Source organism: Ctenopharyngodon idella, chromosome 1 (genome assembly GCF_019924925.1).
Source record: "Ctenopharyngodon idella isolate HZGC_01 chromosome 1, HZGC01, whole genome shotgun sequence".
In the NCBI taxonomy this organism is placed as follows: Eukaryota; Metazoa; Chordata; class Actinopteri; order Cypriniformes; family Xenocyprididae; genus Ctenopharyngodon; species Ctenopharyngodon idella.
This window is the reverse complement of record NC_067220.1, coordinates 7,336,037-7,357,208: the sequence shown is the minus strand read 5'-3', so window position 1 is coordinate 7,357,208 and position 21,172 is coordinate 7,336,037. Positions and strand designations below refer to the sequence as shown.

At 34.7% G+C, this 21,172-nt stretch overlaps 1 protein-coding gene across 7 annotated transcripts in view; it reads left to right on the top strand.

Moving 5' to 3' along the window:
* erbb4a (erb-b2 receptor tyrosine kinase 4a) overlaps nt 1-21,172 on the top strand; it is a 581,429-nt gene that overhangs the window by 494,331 nt on the left and 65,926 nt on the right. For 3 of the 7 annotated variants that reach the window (XM_051890845.1, XM_051890887.1, XM_051890895.1), the window contains exon 2: nt 1,498-1,649. The exons of the other annotated variants lie outside the window; for them this stretch is intronic. In XM_051890845.1, the coding sequence (XP_051746805.1) occupies nt 1,498-1,649 (152 nt within the window). The remainder of the gene's footprint in view (nt 1-1,497; nt 1,650-21,172) is intronic. 7 annotated transcript variants of the gene reach the window in all.

Here is a 21,172-nt window from a genome sequence, read left to right as displayed (position 1 = left end):
CTGCTTTGGAAAGATTCCAAGTTTTTTTTGTTTGTTTTTTTCACCCACCCACCTAATTTTTATTGTCTTTCATAGCTGCAGACAGTGGTGGACGAAGTACACAAATCAAGTATTTGAGTAAAAGTACTGATAAAAATATTACTCCTGTAAAAGTATTAAGTGCTCCTTTTCGATTTTACTCGAGTAAAAGTACAAAAGTACTTGATTTTTTTATGTTAAATGTCTATCTTCAAAGTAAAAAGTGCTGTATTACACACAGAGATGTAAGTTAAATAAGTTAAAGCTCAGTCTGACGTCATTATGAATTATTACGAATTAAGTAGCCAGCACTATTCAATAAGGAAGATTATGCAGACAATTAATATGTATCGATCTAAGATGTATCGAATATGTACATTTTATTTTATTACCAAACCTTGTCATCACTGATAACTAGCTACTACTCATAATTACTGATGAGTGCAAACAAGTGAAAATAACAAATATAATATATACAAATCAGGTAAATGTGTGTTGAGAATTATAAACATACAATATAAAAATGTCACATAGGGCAAAATGTACTAACATTTTAAGAGAAACGCTTTGCAAACATACAAGTTTTATATCATTTAAAATTGCTACGGCAGTGGGGAAGATGCTTGGGTATTAATTTGCATTATTTTATCATAATGTTTAGTTTTACATATACCTACCCCGTTCAGATGGTGATACACGAATGCGGACATGTCCACAATTCATACACTCTAAAAAATGCTGGGTTAAAAACAACTTATGTTGGGTTAAAAATGGACAAACCCAGTAAATGGGTTGTTTTAACCCAGCAGTTGGGTTAAATGTTTAACCAACGTGCTGGGCAGATGTATTTAACCCAACTATTGTTTAAAACCCACTATATGTCTCGCTTAAAATGAACCCAATATAGGTTGGAAATTAAAAATCAGACACATAATTACTAGAGACAACAGTAATGATCAAATGGTGAACATTTATTAATAAGCAATTTAATAAATGTTTATTGTTTAATTATTATTCATTAAACTTATTAATAAATGTTAATTTATTAAACATTTAATAATGTTAATTTCCAACACATTTTGGGTTCATTTTAAGCAAGAAATACTTTTTTTTTTTTAAAACAGTAATTGAGTTAAATAAAATTACCCAGCAGGTTTGGCAAACATTTAACCCAACTTGGGTTGTTTTTAACCCAGCTCTTTTTAGAGTGTACAGTGGGCTTAAACTGCTCACCTTTTAACAGCAGTCTTGACCTAAATGTGATCCTCAATTACAATAATAAATCTTAAAATTCAGCATTAGTAACTTACTTTAGTAAATACAGATACTTGAAAAATGTACTTAAGTACAGTATTGCAGTAAAAATACTTCGGTACTGTCCACCACTGGCTGCAGTTATTCAAATCTTGCTATTTCATTTCTTATTTTTCTGTCCTTTACCTTTTTTTTTCTTTCTGTCTCTCTCGCCCTCCTCTACAGTGTGTCCTGGCACTGATAACAAGCTCAGCACGCTGTCTGATTTGGACCAGCAGTACAGAACTCTCCGCCAGTTCTACGAGAACTGTGAGGTGGTCATGGGTAATCTGGAGATCACCAGTATTGAACGAAACCGCAACCTGTCTTTCCTCAAGGTAAGATTATCATTAACTGTCATTATAGGCACAGTCAAGGAAGGGCTTGATGAAAGACTCATCCAATGGGTAAATTATAGATTTTTGTCATAGTGCTGCTGCAGAGCAGGTACAGGACTTTCTACTGCCAATACATACACGACACACTGCCGCTTCTGTACAATATAGCATACATGAATTACCCTGTAGCAGATCTATACAGGTGGAGCTGGGGAAGGTGAAAATGTTACAGCAAATGCTGACTAAGTATTTGAAGGTTGAGCAGCGAGCTCACTGGCTACTGATACAGCAGGAATCAATCAGCTGTGCCCTATAGAGAATGATGTGATTGCAAGCAGATTGAGTTAAGCCTGTGCCATCTAGAGTTTCATGACAGAACTTTGTATTAAACATGAAGAAACAGTGTCAGTGTCTCGTTCAATTAGAATTACAACTTCATTTTCTACTATAAATTACATCCCCGGTGTGTTCATGTTTCTCGTGGTTGTCCAACCTTGACAGCCTGAACTGAAGAAATGAAAAAAAGGCAGAGCCTCAGAGTACACCTAACTACTATGTAATCGCCATGGGCCGAAGGTGTTTACCAGCTGGAGTGAACTTGTCCAGAAAGTTTGCTTTGGCAATCTGTTTCGAACTTATGAACAAACTTCAATTTCCCTTGTTGTATATTGTGTATGTTTCAGGTACCTCTTTAAAAAAAAAACTCATCCTTTCCATGAAAAGTGAGTTATGACCGTCAGTTTTAGTAGTGTTTTTTTTTTTTTTTTTAATAAATGATTATTTATCATTTATTTATTTTATAAAAAAAAATAAATAAAAAAAACTCAGGATGACTCAGAAGTGCTTAAATTAATACATTATTAATATATTAAAATAATCTAAATTAAAATGCAAAAAAGCCAAAGTCAGAAACGTTAGTCTGATGTTTTTTAGTAGACATGTTACAGTCTGTGTTCTCTTCTCATGTTGCTCTTACATATCAGGGTAATTTCGGGACCTGCAGAGAATATGGGCATAAGTCTGCGTTTCCTTTGATTGTCTGAAAGTAATGTAGTGTAGTGATCAGGGTGGAAATTAATCAAAACCCTCTCAAGTTTCTGTATCTTTATTAATAAATTCCTAATCAGTGAAAAAAGAGGATGGAAAGAAAAAACACAAGTTTAAAGTTAAAGTTTTAAGGAAGTAAAGTTGGGTAAAATTTTGGTTTACACCAAGTAGTTTTGAGAATAGTGATATATATATATATATATTTAGATGCAGTCTAACACAATCTTTATCAAAAGGTAAATAATATATAATATTTTTTCACTTATTGCCTTAGTTTGTCTCATTTGGTGTTAAGATAATTTACTTGCTTTATAGTCATGGCCTTCTCTAGATGTAAAGATGTACAAACACTACCGTGTTATTTATTAATATTGTGAAATATTATTACAATTTAAATGAACTATTCTCTATACAGCCTGTTGTGTCACCAAAGCCTGTCCACCGTCAGGATCCCGTGATGATGTTAGAGGCTTTGATTGACAGCTCATTAAAGTCTAATCAGGCCACCTGATTGTTACATGTCAGCTGAGTGGGAACATCAAGCTCAGTGTCCAAGTAAGCGCAGTAGAGACAGATTATCGCCTTTGTCTGCAACTGAAATATGTGAAAAATGTAAACCTTGTGGGCTGATGTTGTAGTTTTTTGCAGACCAAGCAGGATTTTCAGCACAGTGGGGCTGTACTCCGGTGTAATAATGCTTGAGTTGTTCTGGCTGGCTCTTGTTCTCTTACACGGGTCATTCACTCCAGTCTCTACGGTCGTTGTGAAGAGTGAAGTGGTTTCGGGCAGCAGTGAGGAGGCTGAGATTGTCTTTAAAAAAGAATATCAGTATCACAAACATACAACAATCTGCTGCTCCACAGTCTCAGAAGAATGGGAATTGGAATTGCCAGTTACATATTAGTTTCACATGTTTATACCGCATTAGTCCTTCTAGTGTTCATAGTCACATAAGACAAATGTGAAATGACACTGCATAGTCTTCGTTGTATAAATTAAATATTGAGTAAAGATACAAAAGTTTTTCAGTTAAGTGCAGTGAGTGATTTTTCTTTGTCTTTTGTTGTTTGATTAACATTAAGCACAGACAGCAGCAGGTTTATTAGGCTGCTGTCACTTTAAAACCGAATGCACACATCCAATATACTGATACACTTGCATTTTATTACATTCACTTAAGAAATAACAGGCTATGTTTATGAGAAAACTTTGCCTATATGGGCATTTTAACATAATTTTGTGTGAATATATCCGTTCAAGCGCAAGAAAAGGTGAAAGAGACCTCAATTTAGTATTGAGATGCGGCTTTCTGGGTGCGCAAATGTGTGTTGCGCACACAAAACTTCTCAAACAGTGCGTGAGTACCATATTGAGTTCTCTTTTGTGTCTTCTTGCGCTTGAATATTTAAATTGTCAAGACTTAAAAACACATGCAGATGTACTTTCTTGACGATGCAGGCCTGGCCCAATTGGCCAAGTGACAATTCCATCATCATCCATCATTCACACTGGACCCGGGCCATCGGGCAGTCCTTATTGTCGAGCCCCGACATGAACCGTTTGAATATCCATTTATTTTTAATTGCTCTCATCTTGAAATATTCTCCCATGCAGTTTTGCCCTTGCTGTGAAAGGGTGCTTTTTATGGATCCGTTAAAGAGTGACTTGAGAATAAGAATTAATTTAATTTTAGTTTCAATGATTGGATCAAAGTCTTCACGATTTGTAGAATCACTGCCCAAAACTGTTGAAATGTGAAATTTAATTAGATTTGCTGATAATTGCAATGCAGAGTCAGATATAAATCAGGATTGCTTGTGTGTGTGTGGTTAGAATGTTGAACCTAGAGATCTGTAGTATAACATTTTCTTTTTATAGGTTTTTCCTTACGGTCGTGTCAACACAATCATCATAATTTGTCTGTAAATGAAGGTTCTATGAAGATAATCATAGATATGTAATAAAATATTTTAAAGGTTACATGAAATAAGCAGGAGTAATGAAAAATATTCATGTGAAAATATAGCATTATGTGTAAACATCATGTACCCTCTTTGTTTTTCTGTCTGCATCAATTTCTGTTGTCTTGCTTATATTAGACACATTTAAAGTCAACGTTAAAAAATAAAAACTGACCCTGTTTTCTTTTGTAATACACATTCCTGGTCTTGTTTTACATGATTAATCTGTGCAATTGTTTTTACAAGAAGAAAAAAAAAGTTTTTCTCAGAGAGGAAAATGTTTCTCATCAATTCCTTTTCATTTGGCTGACGTCACCAAGCCTTCTCGGCCACCTGAATTAAATTGAATATCCTGTTTTACATAGAAATATATCAAATTACAAATTGATTAAGCAGGACAGAGATTGGTCATTAGTCAAACTCACCAATATGAGATGTGATTGTTCTGTTCACTGGTTTCCACAGAGGTGTGCAATTTTATATTCGGGATTTCAATTCAGCTTCCAGGTAGTTCAATCTTCAGTAATATTTTTGATGCTGTTTTATTTACTTTTTTTTTTTTTTTTCTATTAGCCTGTTAAATTTCATTGTTTGAACTCAAATTACCAAATTCTGCTTTTAAGAACATCATAGAATCAATAGCCTCTTTTCCACTGTCATGATAACAGAACACATGTTGGTTATTTTGACCCAGCTTGTTGGGTTTTATACATTAAAATATTATTTTCTTGACATAGTGCTGGGTCACACAACCTGATATTGAAGGCTATTCATTTTAAATAATAATATAATATACTCTAAAATACTTTACAGGTAAAGTAAAGATAATGAATATGAGCTAGTATAGTCCATATATTTAGTGAAATGCTCCCCTCTAGAGTTCATTTCTCTAGTGAACTAACATGCTGTGGACACTAAATGACTTGCCTGAGGTAAATGTAATGCTGCGTGAGATATTATTCTTAAGCTGTTTTATTGATGTTTTTCCTCGGTTGAAACACTGGTTGAGAGATTACACATAAACATATCTATGCATAGATCGTCTGTTCTTCTTCTTCTGTGCTTTTTTCTGTTGTAGCTTTGCATTATCGCACACCCCCTTCTGGATTGGAGTCTGGATCTCCTGTGACTGACTGTATTCGTCGTCTGACTGTATGCACTAAACCATGACATTTGTACCTTGATGTTTCGGGACAAATACATGTACTTTTACACCCCTAATATATATAACAACTTTACCTTGTGTCATTTCATCTGTCAGACATAAGTTTTTTAACCCGTCAAATGAGTAGTATTAAAAAGAGTGCTCATTGTAGTCAACAGAACTGAATGTTCACAGCAACTTTTGTTACAAGGGATGGTTGCGTCGTGTGTCAGCCCTTCGCTCTGAGTGTAGATCCGGTGTATGATGCATTTGTAGAAGGCTAGCATTCCGAGCAGACGTTAGCTGTGACGTATATAAGGTATATTGTGAGACTATGTATGTTTTTCTGCTTCTACAGTAATAATCTGGGTAACATGTTATTTTAAGGTTACTTTATTTTAGTTACACGTTACTACTTGTACTTACTATAGTAATAACAGTCAATTATGCATAATTACAAGTAACTATATCTAAACCTAACCCTAATTGTAACTCTATAGTACACTCTAAAAAAAAAAAAAACATGCTGGGTTGTTTCAACCCATGTTTGGGACAAAGAAGGACCAACCCAACCATTGGGTTTAAAATTTAAAAAATTTAAATCAATGGTTGGGTTTGTCCATATTTGACCCAAACATGGATTGAAACAACCCAGCATTTTTTAGAGTGTAAGTAAATGTAGTTAATATTATTCATTACTTATTTGAGTAAGTACAACGTAACTATGTCACCTTCAAATAAAATGTAAAGATTCCCATTTGGAAGTTTTCTCTCAGAACAGAACACAAAACAACTGTTGAGAAATTTTTCCAGTTTTAACTGGTTTGGCACAGATTACCCAACATTGGGTTACATTGACCCAGTAAAAATTGACCAGCAGCTGAGTTACACAAAACTACCAAGCACTTGGGTAAAATAATAAAAATAAAATAAAATAAAAATAAAAACCCAATAAAATAACAGGCTGAACCCAGCATTTGGGTTAATTAAATAACCAAGCATTTTTAGAGTGTATAAAGCTGAGAAAACATTTTTTACACATTTCAAATTTACAGTTTTTCTACACTGCTACGTTAAAAACAACCCACATTGGGTTGAAAATGGAAAAACCCAGCAATTGGGTTGTTTTGACCCAACGGTTGGGTTAAATGTTTGACCCAACCTGCTGGGCAGTTTTATTTCACCCAACTATTGTTTAAAAATTGCTGTATGGTTGGCTTAAAATGAACCCAAAATCTGACACATAATTACTAGAGGCAACAATAATAATCAAAAGGTGAACATTTATTAATAAGCAATTTAATAAATGTTTGTTTAATTATTATTCATTAAACTTATTAATAAATGTTAATTTCCAACATATTTTGTGTTCATTATAAGCAAGCAATACAGTAATTTTTAAACAATAGTTTGGTTAAATAAAACTACCCAGCATGTTGGTCAAACATTTAACTCAACCACTGAGTTAAAACAACCCAATTGCTGGGTTTGTCCATTTTGAACTCAACTTGGGTTGTTTTTAACCCAGCATTTTTTCAGAGTGCAGTCTGGGAAATCAGACCAATTTATGGGTGTATCAGAGTTTTTATCCAAACAAATGTTCACTAGATTGAAATGTTCTCTAATGTCTCTGACTAACAACATGTCGCAAATCAAGCTATTTGCTATTTTAAAAGAAGGGACATGTCCCTTCGTGCCCCATTCAGACTTCCTGCATCAACAGGAAATGACACAAACAAAGGAAAGAAAACTGTGTTAGGGAAACAAGCGATTTATGCATTTGGCAGATGCTTTTATCTAAAGTATCCATTGCATTCAAGGTGTACATTTTGCCAATTCGTTGGAATCAAAGCCATCCTCTCGGTGTTGATGGCTCCATGCAGGAATGCATTTTCATGTGGTCTCAATTTTCAAAACATCTATTTATGTTTTCTGCATCCCTTCCTATCTACAGCTTTCTGTGTGACTCAGTGTAAGGGCCACTTGCACGCTCACAAGAGAATTTAAACGGAGCCTGTAATGTTGCTGCTGAGAGAGACAAAAAGCCACTAGACTCCTGGATTTCTGCTCTTCGGTTTTAGACAGCCTGCATTTTCACACTAGAATAAAATGTAGAAGAAGGTTTTTCAGTGATATACTGTCCAGAGTGAGAGCAGGTCTGTTGGAGGAAGTATTAATCAGTGTGATGGGCTAACAGCTCTGCCTCATTATCACTCTGTCACTGTGAGAGGTTTAGGCAGGTTCAGTGCAGGGCCGAGTGTTACTGCCAGATTTAAGTGAGTCATTTGTTAAGGCTTGCACTTCACTAACTCATCGCCACAGCAATAGTTTGAGTTGTATTCGTGTTTTGATCATTATATACTCATTGCTTGAAGATGCATGCAAGATTTTGTTCATTGTTTGCTGATTTAAAAAATCACAGGTGATTAATTTTACAAAAATGAACACCTATTGTAAAATGTTTAGCATTGTTACTTTTCCTCATGATACACTCAAAAAAATTGCTGGGTTAAAAACAACCCAAAAACCTAGCAATTGGGTCGTTTTAACCCAGCGGTTGGGTTAAATGTTTGCACAACCTGCTGGGCAGTGTTATTTAACTCAACTATTGTTTAAAAATGACTATATGTCTGGCTTAAAATGAACCCAACATAGTTTGGAAATTAAATATCAGACACATAATTACTAGAGGCAACAATAATAATCAAAAGGTGAACATTTATTAATAAGCAATTTAATAAATGTTTATTTTTTTTTTTTTATTCATTAAACTTATTAATAAATGTTAATTTCCAACATATTTTGGGTTCATTTTATGCAAGCAAAACAGTCATTTTTAAGCAAAAGTTGGATTAAATAAAACTACCCAGCAGACTGGTCAAACATTTAACCCAACCACTGGGTTTGTCCATTTTCAGCCCAACTTGGGTTGTTTTTAACCCAGCATTGTTTAGGGCAAAGGTTTTTTTTTTATTTATTTTTTTTATAGTATTTTATAATGCTAACTAACCATATAATTGTGCATATATAGAATAGATGTTCAAATAGTTCCTCCTTTATCCCAGACTATGAACCAAAACTGTGAATCTGCTTTACTATGGTAATTCAGGCTGACTCAGCCAAGTTACATAGTCTATAAATAGCTTCATGGAAGCCCTACATTCTAATATATTTCATAAATATACATTTTTGTGTTAATCTTTGCAGAACTCTGACTGTCACAGCATGATTTAGTTGGCCTTTTCACTAGTTCATGGTGTCCCGTAGCCCTGTTTATGTGACACAATGGGTCTGTTCCAACATTTAATGAGCTGCCTTGCTGCGTACTGCCAATATAGGTAGCTGTCTGCTATGACAGCATCCAAACAGAGATGGAACCTCATAAGTGACCGATTTTTGAACCCTCTGCACAGGCACATACCACACCATACAAGAGACTCTACTTACAGTTGACTCTAAGGTTCTGTTTACACCTGGTATTAAGATGCTTTTTGGTCGATTGGATCACAAGTGGATGACGATAAATACGGGTGTAAACGGGGTGTAAAACGTGTTGAGCTTGTCCACTTTCAACCACTTCCAGGGGTAGTTGAAAACGCATTAGACCAGATTGCTTTCATAGTGTAGACGCTCATGTGGTCGAATGTGTTCAAACAGCCACAAAAGACCGTCTACTGTCTGTTTTGGGAAGCGCGCTAGCCAGACGGGATTTAAACTTTATCGACTGAAGACCCAAGTGTGATTTGAAGATGAAAAATGTACCAAGCACAATGTTCTCTCACGATTCCTGATTTCTAACACACAGTCACAGTGTTCGGCCAGTCTTGTGGCTGTCAGAGCAGAAACAAAAGCTGCTGCTCTCCGTATGTTTTTCCGTCATCTTCAGTGTGTTCGTACGTAAATTGCATGAGCTTATTTTGTCCATTAGATTGAAAGATCTGAAAAAAAAAAAAAAAACATTCTTTTACCCGCTTATAGACCCTCCCCTCGAAGAAATCAGGACAGATGTGGTTGAAAGTGGAAAAAAGAGACAAATTAAAACACCAGGTGTAAAGGGGAATGTGTCTCCCTCATCTAATTGTGATCTGATCGAGCAAAACACATCTTAATACCAGGTGTAAACAGGTTTGATGTTAACATGTTGCTAACAATGAATCAGCCTCTTCAATCTTATATAGAGGCATAAAAATGCACACAAAAATATTTGGCAATTTAAATAATTAAATAAAATGTAACATTTTTAAAAATATATTTAGACATTTATATATGTGTGTATTTTTAATTTTATTTTATTTTTTATTTAATTTTATTTTAAAATAGCATGAGCAGCAAATCAGCATATTAGAATGATTTCTGAAGGATCATGTGATGCTGAAAATTCAGCTTTGATCACTGGATATAAATTACATTTTAAAATACGTTCAAATAGAAAGCAGTTATTTTAGAATTTCACAATATTACTGTATTATAATATTAGCATTAGAGCCTTTTTTTTAAACAGTAGTGAATATTTAAAATCTTCATTTCTCTGTATTTGAATTTTCACTCAGCTCATCACAGTGCGTTTTGGGATTGCCTTGTCTGCGAAGGAAACATGGAATGCTGCTTTTTTTGTTAAAACAAAGTATCTAAGCTATATTTAGAAGTTTCCTCCCATTTGAAACAGCCTTTGAACTGGAAGTGTGCCTGTGCTGTCTAACTAGGCAGCTCACTAAGTTTTGGAACAGAGCTAATAATTCACAGTTTCACTGGCAGTTTTTCTAACAATTCCATTCCTCAAAAGTTATGTTCACACAAGAAACAAGCCTGCTGGGTGGACCATTATTGCTATCCAGCCTAGGATTTCCTAGTAGATTATTATTACTTTCCTGCTTTTTTTTATACAGCACTTTCACCGGGTAATATTAGTATCATTTCAAGGATGTTTCTCCCACAGCAAATATTCGAGCACAGACCAGGGCTTGTTAAACTCTTCAGCTTGTGATAATGCAAAGGCCATATATATATATATATAGATAGGGTCACGATGAACCGAACTGCATGATGGATAGTTCTGTGTCCAATGCCCTGCAGCGGTGTGGAGTTGTGTTCTTATTAGTGGGTAAACAGATGGGAGGATGACTGAGGTGAGCTGATGTTTGAGATGCTGCTGGCAACATGCGGCCCAACAGCTTGTCCTCTACTATTAGAGTTCATGCATGGTGGCGTGGCTATATTGGCTTGGTTTAAAACTTAATCATGCTACATACCTAAAAAGCATTTTAGATTGGTGTTTTCTCGACACACATAACACAGTAAGCTGCCTTTTAATATATGCTGTTTTTTTGTCACTTAAATAGGTGGCATTGCATATATTCTTCACAGATAAAGCAATCCCAGAATGCATTGTGATACTCTTATTCAACATCAGATGGAGGCAATAGAAAGTTCAGTAGCAAATGACTAGTATTTGTATCTGCTGTCTGTTATTTTTGATTTTATGAGAGTCATGTTTTTATTTTAGCATTATTCTAATGTCAGAGTGTTCTAGAATCAGCTGTGTCTATGCCTCATTTGAATCTTTAATGCAGGTAATTTTGCTTTAGAAAAGCAGTTCAAATGTTTAGAGTCAGTATTTATTTATTTTTTAAAGAAATTAATAATTTTATTCTGCAAGGATGCATTAAAGTGATCAAAAGTTACAGAGAAGATTTGTAATTTAGCAAATCGAGGTAACGAAATAGTAAAGCGTGCGCGTGATTTAACAAATCGAGGTAACAAAATAGTAAACCGTGTGCGCAATTTAGCAAATCGAGGGAACAAAATAGTAAGTCATGCGCGTGATTTAACAAATCGAGGTAACAAAATAGTAAATTGTGTGCACAATTTAGCAAATCGAGGGAACAAAATAGAAATCGTGCGCGCAATTTAGCAAATCGAAGTAACGAAATAGTAAATTGTGCGCGCGATTTAGTCAATCGTGGGAACAAAATAGTAAATCATGCACACGATTTAGCAAATCGAGGTAACAAAATAGTAAATCGTGCGCACGATTTAGCAAATCGAGGGAACGAATTAGTAAATCGTGTGCACAATTTACTTTTTTTCCCTGCATGTCATATGCGGGGCTACATACTATTCATCAAAGAATCCTGGAAAAAATGTATCACGGTTTCCACAAAAATATGAAGCAGCACAGCACTGCAATTTCAACACTGATAATAATAAAAGTTTCTTGAGCAGCAAATCAGTATATTAGAATGATTCCTAGATTTTGCACACAGCTCATTTGTAGTCCTGATACGTCGCATAAGCTAATGTGGAAATAAAATAAAGGCCTTAATTGTATCCCTGCTCAGAGGGTATTATAGTGCCAGTTTCTGACCTGGTTGCACTTAATCTTAACCTTTCTGAAAGTAAAGGGCAAAACTGATCACGTATCAGCAGTTAGTAATAACTTCTGTCCTATTTTAGAAAGCCACTGTTGTTTCTCATTCTAGCCTCCACAGTTTCTTATTAGATACGACACAGCACTGTGGCAAGGTCTCAGAGGTGAAATAATTTCCTGAGAGCAATTACAGGCACCAGGAATTCCCATGATTGCCATTATATTAAAAGGTATGGCTATAAAAGCGAATTATAATTGAACGATCACCATTTATCTGAATAAGGCTCCATCTTTCCTTGCATCACAAGGGGAAATGCTGCCCGTTTAAGCTACCAATTTAAATCACATCCATTGTACATTCATAATTGTTTAAAGCAACCTCAGGCTTTTTGTGTGTGTGTCCGCAAACAAGAAGTTTATTACTGTGAGTCAAGTTTTTTTTTTTTTTTCCTTAAAGGAGACTGATGGGATCTTAAAGACTTTAAAATCGCAATGTAATGGAATTAGCAACAGATTTATTTCATGTTGTGATGTACATCTAAATGAAATGGATTATCTGAAAGGAAAAAAAAAGTGAACTTAGTTCAATCCGTCTGTTGTTGATTGGTTGCGGCAGATCTGAATGCTAACATGCAGTTGATTGTAAAAAGGGGGCGGAGTTTAAGCAAGTAATTTGAGAAGTAGGGCATACATCACCAGAGGAAAGAATGTCATTTCACCAGAAAATCAAGTTGACATTTTGATGAATTGTGAGGTTAAAACATAAAAAGAACATATGCATGGATGAATTGTTCACAATAAGATCTTAAATATGCATTTAGAAAATAGATGGGGGTTAATGCGTATTAGCATAATGTGATTTTTCTCTCCAAAAGTTACGAGCGATGAAAATGTCTTTGTACTCATCTTTTACACTCGCAACCCAAAAACTCAGCTATCCATGTTTTCAATGTTATCAGTAGGGGGCGCTATTACGCATCTTCTGAAAGAGTACAGAATCTCCTGATCAAAACATGGGAAAAGAAGAAGCAAAAACAAGTGATAGAAAATTGTTTACCCAAATGTAAAATAATGCGATCATCAAACATTAAAAAACAGCATATAAATCAAAACTGCCTAACGTTACTGAATGAAATGTCGACCCAGAAAAGGTTAACGAATGTGAAGCTTTGGGGGTGTTGATGGACTCCATCTGTGTTTTGATCATTGTTCTGAATCCTATCCGGATGTAGTCATTGACAAAAATGCGATTTTCTCAGCTTTTTGTTTAAAATGTTGCTTTTTTTAAATGAAACTTACCCACATTCAAGTGTAGATAAAAAAGGATGCATGAAGCTAGAATAAAATGTTTTTAAAATGGAAAGAGTTAAAGGACAGTTAAAGGTATACTTCAAGTAGAAAAAAAATGTAATACCTATATAGGAACATAGTGGTATACTGAAAGTGCAAAAATAATATATAAATAGTAAACTATAAGTATGATGTTATGTTCACTTAAAGAAACCTTACAAGTATGCTTGCAGTGTAAAACTACTAAACTAGTAGTTTACTGAGAGTACACTTCAAAGTAGAGCTGCACGATTCTGGATAAAATGAGAATCACGATTTTTTTGTTTCAAATAGAGATCACGATTCTCCCACAATTCTGAATATACAACCAAACAAAATAACATGTAATTTACTAGAGGATCTAACAAAATATAAATTGCTGACTCTAATTGCTGGAAAATGTTTGAATGAATTATTTAAAAAATGGTTTTGAATGAATTCAATGACTCATTAATGAATACTTGTTTCATTGCTGGATGAATCAGTGTTTTTGAACGAATCTTTTGAATGAACAATTCAATGACAAATACATTTTTAGCAGTCAGTGGAATTAGATGTAATTGATACAACCGTTATTTGACGTGCCAAGTTCATTTCAAAAGGTAGTTTGCTCTATTTTAATCACTATTGTAGACATCGGTGTTTAAATACTAACTTAAAACTTACATCTCAGTACTTCTGTGATAATGTGAATATTTGTAACACAGAAATAACTAATGTGTGATTCAAAACGGCTCTGGCTCTGGCAGCACGAACACAGATTTGAACGTTCTGGTATGATTTTGTCAAAGGTTCAATAAGGTTTAATCGTTGTCATTAATAAAGTATGATCGCGTGGGTGCTTGAATCGAGATCGCGATCTTTTTACGATTAATCATGCAGCTCTACTTCAAAGTGTACTTTCATATACTAAAAAAATACTACAAGTATTTGACAAGTAAACTATAAGTATATCTATAAGTTAACTTGTAGTATAGAAAAACAAAAAATGTAGTTGTAAACTAGTTGTGCACTCAAAGTTTACTACTGTTACACTTAAAGTATACTTAAAAGTATACTTTTAAACACTAAAAAGTGGGCCAGTTTAGTCCCAGGTAGTACTGAAACTGTACATTTACAAGTATACTTCTAGAACATTGATATTAGTATACTTACTACATAGAGTATACTTAAAATATACCTGAACTTTACTTAAAAATACTTGAACTTGAAGTACTTATTTTTTTTGTCAGGGAAGTTAAAAGTTCCTACTGGGAACTAGGACTTTCCCACTTCCGAGGACAAATGGAACGCATCATAATTAGTACAAAAATCAAAGTGCATGTGCAAGCTTGTACAATGTACGTGTGATTTGCTAAAAACTTGTGCTTTGTACTTTTAGTACACGCTTACTGTGCTAATGTCGTAATTTGCATCACTGTACTCATACCCTAGCATACGTGTAAAAAATGAAGTATAAATTGGGCTTTACTGCTTTCAATCCCAATAAAAGACTGAAAAATCCACTTTGAGGTGGGATGTTCTTGGCCTCGTTTGCAAACAGCATCAATTTAATACATTTCTGTTAATCCAGCCTAGCTTTGTGATTGAAGCAGCCTTCTTTTGGGGTGGCATCTCTGAAATGTCTAAAATCAACATAATCATTAACACTCAGGAATCCAAGTGTTATAATGGGGGTTTGGTGAAGCCTCCTGTGTTCGTGATCTTCAGCTGTTCAACTGAATTGTTTCTCTCCATGGGTTTTTAATATCTACCCTGCCACAGCTGGTTTTGATCAAGCACGTGTTGTTATGTCACCTGCTGCTAAAGTGGAACAAACAGATTGCATTTAACATTGACATTTATATTGTTTGCTCTTGGGCTGGAATGCAAAACGAGTGATTGCTGCCCGCTCAGCTTTATCATTACCACATTCGCTCAGCGTTGATAATAACGAGTCAGTGTAGCTGCCTCACCTACAGTAATACTGTGTTTGCACTATTTGTTTTCTTTTGCATACTATTAGTATAGGAATCCAAGACTAAAATTCAAACTGTAGAGATGAGTTTGGTTGTTGTTTGAGATTGCACCCTACAATTGTACTTTTGCTTTACTAAAATGGTATACTTAAAGTCTGCTAAATTGGAACAATTAATTTTGTACCTAATGCACTTTAATTGTGCAGAAGTAGTGCTGAGGTCCAACTAAACATATACTGAAGTATATGTTATTGTGCTACAGTGGAACTACTATTCAAGTTTACTTTAAATATCTTGCATTTAAAGACTGATATTACACTCTAAAAAATGCTGGTTAAAAACAACCCAAGTTGGGTTAAAAATGGACAAATCCAGTGATTGGGTTATTTTAACCCAGCAGTTGGGTTAAATGTTTGCCCAACCTGCTGGTAGTTTTATTTAACTCAAATATTGTTTAAAAATGACTGTATTGCTTGCTTAAAATGAACCCAAAATATGTTGGAAATTAACATTTATTAATATGTTTAAGTGAACATTATTAATAAGTTTAATAAATAATAATTAAACAATAAACTTAGTAATTTGCTTATTAATAAATGTTCGTATTTTGATTATTATTATTGTTTTCTCTAGTATTTTTAATTTCCAACCAATTTTGGGTTCATTTTAAGCCAGCCATATAGACATTTTTAAACAATAGTTGAGTTAAATAACACTGCCCAGCAGGTTGTGCAAACATTTAACCCAACTGCTGGGTTAAAACAACCCAATCTCTGGGTTTGTCCATTTTCAACCCAACTTGGGTTGTTTTTAACCCAGCATTTTTTAGAGTGTATAAGATCATACAATCCTTATTAATAGTGATATTAAAACACATTTTAGGCTTAATATTAAGAAATGTGCATTAAAGAAATACTCCAAATAAAGTTTATAATTTTATATCTGTAAGTCTTAAGTGATATGTCAATAAATATGTTAATGGATTTGAAGTATACTTAGTATGAAATAAATGTATTTTAAATAGATTTTGGTATATATATACTGTGTGTGTGTGTGTGTGTATATATATATATATTTTTTTTTTTTTTTTTTTTTTTTTATTTATTTATTTATTTTTTAACTAGGGTCGTTTGAGAACTACGAGATCTCAACGGAGCAATTAAAATCAAAATCTTATTAATATTACAAGGCCATGAGCTCTGAAGTTGTTAACCTAGTATTAGCTTATACAGAACCTATCCATAAATGTGATTTCATATTCATCTTTTAAAAATTAGAGAAATTCCCTGGGAAAAACTGCACTACCCATAATTTTACTTTTTTAATTGTTAATTTTTTTTTTTTTTTTCAGCAAGGACACATTAAATTGACCAAAAGGGATAGTACACACATTTATAATGTTACAAAATATTTTTCATTTCTTTTTATTCATCAAATAATGTATCAATAAAAAAGTATCACAGTTTCCACCAAAATATGAAGCAGCACAACTGTTTTCTCACAATATCTCACAATATTACTGTTATTATTGTATTTTCGATCAGATAAATGTAGCCTTGGTGAGCATTTGTGAGAACTCTTTTTCCAAAAAAATCTTTCTTCTCTATTGTGACATATATCCAAGTGAAACAGATTCTCGAACAAGAAAAAAAATGTAGGGCAGGACTTGATTTGTCAAGCGGGAATTGATTGGATGTTTGTGGTTTGCTGTCACTGTTCCAAACTCACTCCCTCTTACTCTCCGTAACTTTTCTTCTCTGTCTACTTTCAAGACCAGTTAAAAACATATCTGTTTGATATGTATTTTCAATAATGTGGCTGCATGTGGCCTTGTGTGTTTGCAATATATGTGTGTTCAGTTGTATATGTATACAAGCGACCTTGAACTATGGAGCTTCTTCTTCTTGTATACAGTAATAAACACTGCAATAAAAAATAAAAAAATAAAAAAAATAATAAAAAAAAAAGATTTGTCAGTTTTGATTTGATGGTGAGTTTAAGACTGTTTTTCGTGCACAAAACCTTGCCTAAGTGGACTGCTGGGGGAAAAAAGAAAATAGCATAAAATGCTACAAAAGTGCCATCATCCACCCATTTAAACTTGACTTTAAAAACATCACTTGGTTTGTTCAATTTGTTTTCCAGCTGCTCAAGTGGAGAGATTGATTCATGCTGGCATTATTTTTTTTTCAGGCAACACATGGACATCAGCGTGATTAGTGTGAAGATGAATATATAAAATCAGACTCCGTGACATAGTTTGTTTTACAATTTACAAACAAATGTAAAATTCCAATAATGCCTGCAGGAAAAAATAAAGGTGTATATATAAAGCATTTGGAACTTGGAATTTCTGAGGTTCCATTTGGAACTTTACTGCAATTTGAGCTAAAAGTATCTGTTTGTAATGTATGTTGAAACAGTGTTACAAAACCCCAGGCTTTCAGTATTATATTCCTAGGTATAAAGGTGAACATCAGTGAGATTTTGAAAGTAGCGTAAAATGTGTAGGATTGTTTTATATATATATGCTTTATACACTGCTCAAAAAATTAAAGGAACACTTTTTAATCAGAGAATAGCATCAGGTCAGTGAAACTCCTGGGATATTGATCTGGTCAGTTCAGTAGCAGAGGAGGTTGTTAATCAGCTGCTTTGGTGTTAATGAAATTAACAACAGGTGCACTAGATGGGCAACAATGAGATGACCCCAAAAACAGGAATGGTTTTACAGGTGGAGGCCACTGGCATTTTTTCCCTACTCATCTTTTCTGACTGTTTTTCACTAGTTTTGCATTTGGCTAGGGTCAGTGTCACTACTGGTAGCATGAGTCGATACCTAGACCCTACAGAGGTTGCACAGGCAGTCCAAATCCTCCAGGATGGCACATCAATACGTGCCATTGCCAGAAGGTTTGCTGTGTCTCCCAGCACAGTCTCAAGAGCATGGAGGAGATTCCAGGAGACAGGCAGTTACTCTAGGAGAGCTAGACAAGGCGGTAGAAGGTCCTTAACCCATCAGCAGGACAGGTATCTGTCCTTTGTGCAAGAAGGAACAGGATGAGCACTGCCAGAGCCCTACAAAATGACCTCCAGCAGGCCACTGGTGTGAATGTCTCTGACCAAACAATCCTGTGCGCCCTGTGCTTTTCACAGATGAGAGCAGGTTCACCCTGAGCACATGTGACAGATGTGAAGGGGTCTGGAGAAGCCGTTGAGAACGTTATGCTGCCTGTAACATCGTTCAGCATGACCGGTTTGGTGGTGGGTCAGTGAAGGTCTGGGGAGGCATATCCATGGAGGGACGCATAGACCTCTACAGGCTAGACAATGGCACCCTGACTGCCATTAGGTATCGGGATGAAATCCTTGGACCCATTGTCAGACCCTACGCTGGTGCAGCGTGTCCTGGGTTCCTCCTGGTGCACGACAATGCCCGGCCACGAGTGGCGAGAGTATGCAGGCAGTTCCTGGAGGATGAAGGAATTGATACCATTGAATGGCCCCCACGCTCACCTGACCTAATAGACTCCAATAGAACACCTCTGGGACATTATGTTTCGGTCCATCCAATGCCACCAGGTTGTACCTCAGACTGTCCAGGAGCTCAGTGATGCCCTGGTCCAGATCTCCAGACCTCTGTTGATAATTTTCATTTCCATCAAACGATGTGGCATCCTTTCGTTCCTAACACATTACCCAGTCCATATCAGTATAGATATCCAGCATGATATTTTTCCCCATTGAGATCTGATGTGTTTTCAAATTGTTCCTTTAATTTTAATTTTAATTTTTACTTTTAATTTTTGAGCAGTGTATATGTAAACTACAGGTCAAAAGCTTAGGGTCGGTAAGATTATGTTTTGGAAAGAAGTCTCTTGTGTCCATCGAGGCTATATTTATTTGATGAAAAATACAGGAGAACAGTAATATTGTGGAATATTATTATAATTTAAAGTAGCTGTTTTCTATGTTATTATATTTTGAAATGTAATTTATTCCAGTGCTGGCAAATTCATTCTAATATGCTTAATCAATATTATAATAATTTCTTATTATTATCAATGTTGAAAACAGTCGTGTCACTTACTCAAATATTTTTTTTCCAGGATTATCTGATGAATAGAAAGTTCAAAAGAACAGCATTTATTTGAAACGTAGTGTATGTTGATGCTGTTTTTGTTATTGAATATTTTACTTAATTGTGATATATTTTTTTTAATATTTCTTCTGCTTGATGGGTTGAAGTAAACTTGTTATCAATAGCTCAATCAGTCATGTAGTGAAGTTTTTTTTGTTTGTTTTTTTTTAACAAAAATGAACTGTATTTACTTAGATTTTCATAGTGAATTTTGATAGTCTTTGTGAATGATTCATCAGTTTTTTCATTCCTATCTAAATTTCTGTCTAATAATATTTGTAAATTTACCGTGTTGGTGTGTTAGTGACACTGGTGGATGTCACTGAACGTGTTTGAACTTACTAGCAAATGTGCAAAGCCAACATGGTGCAAATAGTATAAAAGAGAAAGCATTGCTGCAAAACATCTGGCACGTTTTTTTTTTTTTTTTCCTCTCTCCCCTTCCCCTTACTATTTAGTAATGCACTAAAAAATAGGGTTATTCATTTTTTTTTTCTATAGTATGGTGCTTTGATGAGTTATTTGTTCTTCATCAGTCAGCCTGTATGAAAGGTATAATCAAGCTAATTACTGATTACAGACTTCATCCTTTGTTCACTGTCTCTCGTGTCATGTGAGGACAATGGCAATCCTAGTTCCTGCCCACACTAGGAGATATGCATGATTTAAGACTACTTGATCTACTAACAACTACTTGAAACACAGATGGCTTGAATTGAATGGACACCTCCATAATAATTATCCTAAAACTTGATTGATTTATAAAGACACTAACACAAAGACAGAAACTACTACAATATCATCATAGTACAGTGATTGCATCCAATGGAAATTACCATTATGTATGTCCTAAATCTGTTCTACTAGGATACCATGGCATAGAAATAGAAAGAAGGTATATTGAAGAATGTTAACCAATGGTAATGGTAACCAAACAGTTTCGGTTCCAATTGACCTCCATTTTATGGACAGAAAATACAATGGGAACTGAAACAGTTTGGTTAGCCAACATTCTTCAGAATGTTTTTTTTTACGTTCCACAGAAGAAAGAAAGTCATACAAGTTTGGAACATCATGAGGGTGAATAAATGATGGCAGAATTTTCATTTTTGGGCAAACAATTCCTTTAATGGTAAATATTTAGCAGGCATTTTATTAAATGACTGACCAATCAGAATCTGGCATTTAAAGGAGTCATGAACTGCGTTGTTTTATTGTTTTATAATGTTTCCTGGGGTGCACTTATAATGTTAGAATGATTTTTACATCAAAAATTGTCATAATTTAAAAATTTTCCTACCCTGATTTTAGCCTCTGATTTGAGCGCTCTGTTTTAAGGGGCGTGTCTGCTGTGAGACTTCAGTGTAAACGCCCACTGCTGTGATTGGCTGACATCTTTGCCTATGAAATAGCCAAGTATTACTCTCTCGAAACCTTTTAGCACATTTTTACTATTACAGCTCTCAGTTTAACTAATCATGGAAAGTGTTGATTATAGCATTACATGTAGATCTATGGCATTATATTTAGATCGTGGCATGAAAGGTTGCAGTGATGAACATTGTAGTCGATCACA